Source organism: Diprion similis, chromosome 8 (genome assembly GCF_021155765.1).
Source record: "Diprion similis isolate iyDipSimi1 chromosome 8, iyDipSimi1.1, whole genome shotgun sequence".
NCBI lineage: Eukaryota > Metazoa > Arthropoda > Insecta > Hymenoptera > Diprionidae > Diprion > Diprion similis.
In genome coordinates, this window is record NC_060112.1 from 8,763,723 (window position 1) to 8,772,898 (window position 9,176).

General features: G+C 35.9%; 1 protein-coding gene across 1 annotated transcript; it reads right to left on the minus strand.

Moving 5' to 3' along the window:
* Window positions 1-493: 493 nt before the first annotated feature.
* Window positions 494-7,355, minus strand: LOC124409429. Its single transcript, XM_046887029.1, has 4 exons — window positions 7,173-7,355; window positions 1,599-1,676; window positions 1,418-1,490; window positions 494-1,233 (listed from the first exon to the last, which is right to left on the minus strand). The coding sequence occupies exons 1-4, from the start codon at window positions 7,191-7,193 to the stop codon at window positions 974-976; spliced, it is 432 nt and encodes a 143-aa protein (XP_046742985.1). The 5' UTR covers window positions 7,194-7,355; the 3' UTR covers window positions 494-973.
* Window positions 7,356-9,176: the final 1,821 nt, after the last annotated feature.

Sequence of the window (9,176 nt, forward strand, 5' to 3'; positions counted from 1 at the left end):
AAGATGTATACAAACATTTCTGGCCACACGTCGTTGATAAAAGAACTTTTTCTAGTTATCAGAAATAAGATTATTTCATGTATAACCTACTCATCACAAATTTTTTTGTATTACGTCTACAGTTTGATTTTATTAATTCAATTTAAAACTATGCAAATGTTTACTTTTTCGAGTCTAAATTTCAATTATAAATAAATAATCAAAGATTTTTGGTTCTCATTCTGGAGTAGAAGTTACAGAAATTAGGATTCTACAATCTATATTTTCAATCCTTTTATCTATGGAAACGGAATATTCTGTGGCAAAAGTTCAAGCAAGGCCGTGGATTTCTAGTTTCACCTAAGGAAACTAAGGTATGTACGGATTTGAATTATATTTCTGGGTAAATTATTTCCGGCTCACGATTTTTACACACCATATGCGGAGCGTACGGATGGGAAGGTGCAGCGGATAAAGAATGTTTTTTATGATTCGATTAACGCACTTGCGCGTGTTACAGGAAATCATGATACTTTATTAGACATTACATTTAAATCTCGGCGTATATAGGTTATCGCAGTGTTATTATGCAGGTATAGTAATCGTAGAGATTATTCATGTGGCATAATAATCCGGGTCTCATGTTTGAAATTAACAAAATTAGCCTTCCCATTGCTTAACCATCGATTATGTTGAATAGAGTGAACTAATGACGAGTGAATATTGAATAACAAATAGTTTATCTATCCAGATACTTAGACAGAGCGATAACCACAGCTGAATTTTTTTTTTAGAATATACCGAATAAAGTAATCTGATTTGATATCGTTGACGGGATGAAGTATCAAATAATAAGACGATCGATTTTCCAGCCTGCATAAACAAAACGAGTTAAGTAAGATAGCTCTGATACCAATTGAGTATTCATTAATTTAGTCATTATACTTGGCACATATGTATCATGACATGTATTAATAGGTCTTAAACTAAGAAATTAACTCTCGTATTGGTCACGTGGTTGGAATTTTTGCGCGGGAATTTCGAATTCTTGAACGGGAATTTCTTGAAGCCTGTTAAAGTCTCCAGCGGATTGATCCTGGTGGTCAATTATTTGATTATTCATTTCCTGGGAAGAGGCCGCATGCAGCAGAGCGCGGTACAACGGAAGCGGAAGTCGAACGATTTTCATACCTTCCCCACCTAAGGGATTCAAGTTTTGGATGGCAACAGGAGAGCTTCGCTTTCGGCCACAACCTTTATAGAAAAAAAAATAAATTCGAATACGGAATAGAGAAGGATTAAGAATTTCCAGATACTGCATGAAGCTCGAATGTTTGAAGAAATTTGGAATTTTGTAAAAGGCAAAATTTACAGCAGACGAAGAAACGTAATTAGATTTTGAGAATTCGTTTATAGATATTCAACTGGTGAAACTTACCGGTGAAAGCGTTGCAGAATGGTCTCTTTGCCTTAACGTCCACCACGAATGGATCCAAAATCTGCGAGTCTATCTGTAGTGACGGAAGAGTAAAAGGTAGTTGTGAGTTTTGAGATTTTATTCATTCGTCTGCAGTTTATGCAAACTTGTTTTAGCTTCTCTTTTTCAAAATCTTACGTACCCTGTCCTGTGGCACGGCTGAATTTACGACGGCAATGAAAACAATAATCACAATGGCACAAGAGACGAATCCTGAGACCTGTAATGAAAAAAGAAGTAATAACACCGTGTGAGGAATGTTGATTATTGCATTGAGCAAAAACAAAGCAGAAAAAACTGGTCAAGTGCAAAACTGCACGATGACACTTATCGTCGATTTTAATTACACCTGAACCAAATTATATCAAAACTCAACAGCAGTTGTGCATCATCTCTGTATCCTGTTACGTCATATCGAATAAACAACGCGTGTTATTTGGTAACCGCGATTAGCCGTTGAAGCTAATAATCAGGCCTTATTCCGGATTGCGTAACGAATATAATTGATAATTATACGTAGTTGTAGCGCAACATATCCTGTCCGGTTAATTATGAGTGAATCTGATCTAAAATGTAATGAATGCAATGTAAAAACGAGTTGTGTTGAGTCTATATGTTTCTCCGTATGTCAGTTGGATATTAATCAATGAAAATTATATTATACCGTTGCAATATATTGTTATAAATTTTTTTCAACTTGTATACAGGATCGATTCAGCGGGTGATATAATGAGTAGAAGAGTTTAAGGCAAAGATTGGAAGAAAACTTTGATCCCGTCGTTAAAAAATTCAGGGGTGTAGTCGATGTTTACTTGACATTCAATCAAATGGATTTCATCAGAGTATATTCGCGCGCGTATTTAATATCGCCAGAGAATTATAATTGCCTTTTATAAACGGTTGTCAATACCGTGTTTTATAATATTCTGTGACAGCTCGTTCGACAGACGGCACCTTGTTAAACTGTCAAATATTGTACAACAGATTATCGCTTTCGACCTTGATATTATAATTACATTTATTATTAATAGAAGTAATATTAATAATACAATATTCTATGTATTAAAATTTATAACGCGGGTCATTGTTGCAGGGTTAATAAGAGAATCGGTAGAACGTGGACGGCATTGTAGGTACGATGGGACGAAGTAAAATTTTTCGATACATTTGATTATGCGTTCAATAAATAATGTAATACCGTATTTGCCGGTTGACTTGTTATTCAATTTCACGATTCTATTGGAAGTAAAGAAATGATACCGGATCAACATGGTCATATCTTCGAGCTATAATTTCGTAAAATATTCATAAAAATTTTCATACGCAGATGAAAGACTTTGTGTACATTATTTCACGTATTTACAAGGTTTTTCTTCGTCCCATATTATTGATGCATGAAACCAAAGATCAAATACTTGGTCGGTCGCTTCGAGGCATGCGAATTTTTTAATATAGCATCGCTGTCTTATAATATCTTTGTCTATGTATTATTAGGAATACGTAGATATTGATGGATAAATAAGTTCGACAAAATGATAACGCTACTGTAAATACAACTTCGATGAATTGGACGTGATTCTGGATTACTGAAATGTTTATTTTGCTTGGTTGAAAGTATGAAAATGGGAATGGATTTTTCTGTGCAAACACAAAAGAAGGTAGACTTACAAGGTAACATGAGGGAATCCAATTCTTCAACGTGGAATTCGATAATCCATCTTATTTGAACAATAATGTCTACAATATCATGATTGAGAAAAAAAGTTCAACAAATTTGACTGAGGTTGTAATTTGGAAAAAAAACTTTTTGACAGCACTATACTTTTACATACTTCAATAAAATCTCAAAGAAAAGATGAAACCTTTTTTCAATGATTTGTCACACAACGGCTAGTCAGAGAAATTGTTGTTCGACAAAATATGATTGCAATACTTATATAAACTTCTAAAACAAATCATTTCCTAAATATGTGTCTGCAGGATTATCGTTATTTCTTCGAAAGGAATAACTGTCAGGACAGGAAGTTGAGATAAGAAATTCGAAAATGAATGATCCTTCGTGTGGTCATTATCGTATGTTGTTACTTGCCACAGGCTCAATATCCACAAATAAATAAGTAAAAAAATATAGCCAAATTCTCAGATTGGTATCTCAATTTGAAATTCTGCTTTATGACTTCAAATTTTTATTTTTTTTTTCATTTGAATATCCCACGGTTTTTGGGACTTTGCAGTTAATGATTATTCAAGAAATTTGCGCAGTTTCAGATTATCCAACCGACACATCTTTCAGAAAATAATATCAACCACACGGTGGTAAAAATTCTATACATATTATTAAATGTGAAGAATCGAAGGCTTTGCGGCAGAATTTAGAACTAAGGTAGGAGTCTCTGATTTAGGATACATTTTTTAAAATTCATTTCAAAGTGGACGTACCAAAATTTTATGATGACCATATCAGGAGCCACCATAAACATAAATACAGGTATCGATACCCACGGAATTCTTTCTTAAAATGAACAGGTTCAGGCTTTTCTTCAATCTCGGAAATCAAAGCGAAAAATTCACACGTCAACACGTACCGGGTTGCACGCTGTATATGTTTTAACAACACTGTGTACCACGGGGCGTGAAAACCCGGTTAAAGTATCGAGTCTCGTTCATAATGGAATTCGAAAATCTGCCCTGCGATATGGCTACGAAATCCGATCAAGTCTCCTGAACCGATCTGTCAGGCAGTCAAGATAGGCCAACCACAAGGATGTTTGGCATCATCCTCTACGTTCCAAGCGTCGAAGAATCGAGGGAAATACATACAAATGCGGTACCACATGTGTTATGGATTTCTGTGTGAGAGCAGCTCAGTTGCGAAGCCATGTCGTACGGAATAAATCTAAAAGACTTTTTTACATCAATTTTTAAATCACTTAGGCCAGATTCACCGGTTAATGCACACTTGGAGCAGGTTGAAACGCAAGCAAGTTGGTGGAGGATTCACATTCAAGGGAACTCGGTGTGTATAGTGATTTTCAATGACGCCTCGACTTTCCGGTTAACTTGCTTTAGCTCCGAAACAAAATGCAAGTTCGATTTTGTACAAATTGTGGGAAAATGATTCCTAATCTATTGCATCGACGGTCGTTGTTACAAAATTCGTACATAATCGAAATCGTATTTTGATTTGGACCGGGAAACAAGTTAGCCGGAAGGTTAAGACGTTTTAATAATGAATATTACTGTACGGCAAGTCAAACTTGACAAATTGGTAAAGTAGAAATGTATTACCTCCTGGATGTGATTTTTCTGATTGAAAAAAACAAAACAATAAATAAATAAAGCGGGTGAAACAATGAGAATTTCAACATTTCGAATAAATGCTGGACCCTTCGATTGTCTGTACAAAGTAATTAGCGAATTCACCGGTTAACTCGGTTACTCCAGAGTTTGTCGGAGGTTATCGTTAATCTGATTCTAATCGTTAGTATTTCTTTGCATTTCTAAGTGAAGCTTGTATTGTTTCGATAAAGAAAATTATCGTAAAAAACAAGATGATTCCAAAGATTATTCAATGGAAAGGAAGTCTGTTCATTCAATTCTTACCATTACTGAAAAATATATTTCTCGGTAAAATATAAATCTGAATTTTGTGTAACTGTTTTTTTTTTTTTTTTTTATTATGGTCACGCGAAGTATATTTTCTTTAAAAAATGATGATAATTTTTTGTTGGTGCAAAAAGTGTAGTAACAACAACCAGAATCAAACTCAACGATTATTAGTATCAAATTTTCTTCTAGTTCCAACGATGTTCAAATCGTTACTCTAATTATTCACATTTTAGCATAATTTTCTAGAATCTGGTTGTCACGTGAGTTTTATAGGCATAAAAGTAGAGCCGCGCTTTACCTTAACTCCTGTTTTATAGCCCGCAATCTTACCTTCATGAAACATGATTGATATTCAGAGTCCGCGATGCTGTAGCCGTTATTTGAACAACCCTTTTATGATTTTCCCCAGGAGTGACGTGTAATAAAATCGCCGAATACCTCGTCCAACCTAATTAGATGTACGCATTACACATGCCGAAACATGTATGCACCATTAATTATCCCTTGTATAACAAATTCACTCTACCGTCAATTAGCCAAGCCGTTGCCCGAGTAAATAACGAAACTGTTGGACACCAGCAACAAGTTAAACCGTCGCTCTGACGTTGAGGCGTCGGGGTTTATCGCGAAATAAAGACGAAAAAAAACGAGGGTGAAGAATCTTCAGGAAGAATCTGACGATTGGTCCATCTGCGAAATTTGATTCACCGTACCGGAGCTGTACTAGAATTCTTACCTCTTGTTCAAGATTTTGCACGAGTATAATCCGCTCGTAATCGACGTGACGTCGATTTCCGCAACTGATAGACATCGCCGCACACTAACGCGGAAAATATGCAAAATGCATTGCAACTGCGGTACGTCGCTAACGGCATACTAAACTACCTACTCTATTCTGTAATATGGATTGTGTGATTCGATTCTGCTTCGCGATGTCGTTTTTTTTTTTTTTTTTTTTCACTGTAAACACAAATATGTTATTATTTGGTTGGTGGGATCTGAATTCAAATATTTCAATTGTCTTCTGGTAATGAAAATTTTCTGATGATATGTTTATAAGATGTATAGGAACAGTAAAAACGCTCTGAGTTTTTTGAACACACACCCGTGGCTGCAATATTTCATTAAGTTCGGTAAATATTCGGTAGATTTTGAAGAATATTCTAATCGCCTGAATATAATTCAGTGATTATCTACTCGATTGGACAAGATATTCATCTATTTATCAATAAGTTGAACTGTATTATAGATATGGAGTAAAATTATTTGTTTAATACAATTGGACGAATTTTGTTTTTGACGTAAATAAGGTGTAGTTAGGTAGCTTGGTTGAATGGATTAGGGAAGTGGAATTACCTGTTCTTGAATGCATGTGGATAAATATTTGCATTTGGGTTCTTTCAATTATGATCTATCTTCTAATAAATGCAAATAGTCATTGGTGCAATATTTTTAATGAAAGAGTTACTGTAGATTAATGGCAGAAAACTAACAACTTACTGTATTGTAATTATAGAATAAACAGACGAAACGCATTGCCAACGGGCTGAATAGGATACTTGAAGATACTCAGAATTAGCAAGTTACGTTTTCCACGCGAAAGAAGTACAAGTGGGTTTATAATTCTTTGAAGCATTGTCGACTCACAGAAATTTCATTGACTCTGCATAAAGCTATAGGCGAAACCCAGTAAATTTGGCCCAAGACATTTTTCTATTTGTTCAAAGAGATTGACTGGCCGAAAATTGATGCTGCATATTAATTTTATTACGAGATGATCGAAACTGACGACGAGTGTTTGTCAAGCCATTAAATTCGTAAGTTGAAAAACACAAAAACAGAAAATACTGGATTTACAAATAAAAGCTTAGATACGGATGCTGCGTTTCAAATGCTTTCAAATCCCTCAACATCTAGTAAATAATATTGAAAATTAATTTTTACGCAATTATCAGAAATTTTTTTTTATAACGTTAGCATTGTTAGTTATGTTAATTTAAAATTTTGAATCATCAATTGTTCAACTTCTTTTCAAAAAATTGATCCCAATGCTTGTAGCAGATAGATTTGAAGAGTAATTTCATATCGTTTCGATAAAAAATCTTACCTTCATGGCGCCGGTAGTCATGAGAACGGGTGAACTTTTCGCAGTGGATTCTTTCGAACTCCTTCGTCGCTGTCGGAGTACTTCCGGTTTAATCGTTACTCGAATGAATTCCAGCGTTCGAACCGTGTAACAGGGCACTTCTCTCGATCTTCGTCGCAAGTGTAGGTATCGGCGCGCGGTCCTTTATGCGAGTCAAAGAGCGCGGTCGTCGCTTATACGTCATGTTCCGATCCTTCCACCAACCCTCCGAAGCTCAGGACATGCGCAAAGGCCTGACACGCGCTGATAAACAGTTGCACGGAGTGAGTAGGCGGCACAATAATTAGAAAACAATTAATCCGATGTTGATAAAACGGACAATAATCCCCGATCCCCGATGTAATCCTGCCGCCAACTTTTCGCATCGTAGGGATCATGCAAAAGACTGCAGAGATTAACAGCCCCTCTTGTAGTTATAGTCACTTGTGCAAAATGGCAAGCGAACAGTTTCTTCAGTCTTTAATTTTATACTCACAATCAGATCCAGTAGAAGGGGTTTCAACCTACGAAATATACGATTTTTTTTTTTAAAAGTCAGACATTTCGGAAGGGATGAATCTTAGAAGAGAATCCTTTGGTGTAACTGTAATCGAGTACGATTTAGGAATGATGCACTGCACTGACAGAAATTGTTTTCAACATTTCATTTAGGGTGATGAGATAAGCCGTTAAAAATGTAATCGTGACCATGAAAATGATAAAAACTGCCATTTTTTTGGTGAATCAAACCCGTCAATGAAAGTTGATACCCTATACAACCAAGCATGCACCATATTTTTCACTCGGTGTAGATGACAAATTATTACAGCCGGATAGCCTGTGACAATGACAAGTGGACTTTCACTGAGTTCGAAAAACGCTTTCTTCATAACCAGAAGTTCAATAGTTACAAGCGGTGATAGTTCGGAAGAGAATTAAGTTCAGTGATGAAAATCCCAACTGCGTAACGAGTCTCAGGACTTGGAAGTCAAACATTCCTCATCGAGAGCCTATATTTAATCCTTAAAAATTTCTTCTTCTCGACAACTTCCCGACTATGCAAGTTTTGATTTTTCACTGTCGATCGAATACGAGTTTTATAACTGACCCTAATATCAGTTATAGATGTTTTTTTTTGTTTGCACTAGCACCTCTTACTTAGTGGTAAGTTGCTAAAGATAGTTTAGAAAGGTTTGTTTTTCCGGAAATGGATTTGAACACAGAAAATCGTCGTACATACGTCGAATGTGTGAGATATAAAGTATCTGCAAATGTATAGAGTATTTAAAGCATGATCAAGAGTTAACCGGAAGTAGGTGTTATTACCCCGCGCGTAACAGACTGTATAAATCCTGAAAAAACTGCTGGAGCTTTTAGTAGCTGAGTAGTGTAACAAGGTTCACCCATCAGATCCTGCTGTGTCTAAAATGTGGGAGCTTTGCGTTAGGCGATCTCAGTAAGCGTGAATCGCGAATCGAAGCCTTAATTTGGAGACGTGCCAGCGTATCATTGTCCAGGTTTCATCTTTCGGAAAATTGATTCAATCAATTTACAATGAATTTAGAATTTTTTTGCCAGTTCTAAATATAATTTGAAGGGTGTTTTTAAAGGTTTAAATTTTAGTAGGTAAACACTTGAGGCGTACTAGAAAGAAAATTTAACATCGTCAGTCGACCGTCTATCAAACACAGGAACTCAAAGCTGATTAATGGATCAGCAGCTAGGCTGTAGTCAATGAATTTGCAAACAATGTATGGAATCAAACTCTTGGCTGACAGCATCATTTATCAAGCAGTAGCCACACAGGCGGTCTCGGTATCATAGTTTTCTGATATAATAACCAAAACTCGTTAGTACCAGAATTAAATGACCCGCTACTACGTGCGATGGTCATTTTTATCACAAGGCCTCTTGTGCGGATTTTAGAGCGATATATCATGACGTATTACTAGTCTTTGCAAATTTCGGCATTCCATCATTTTGCTG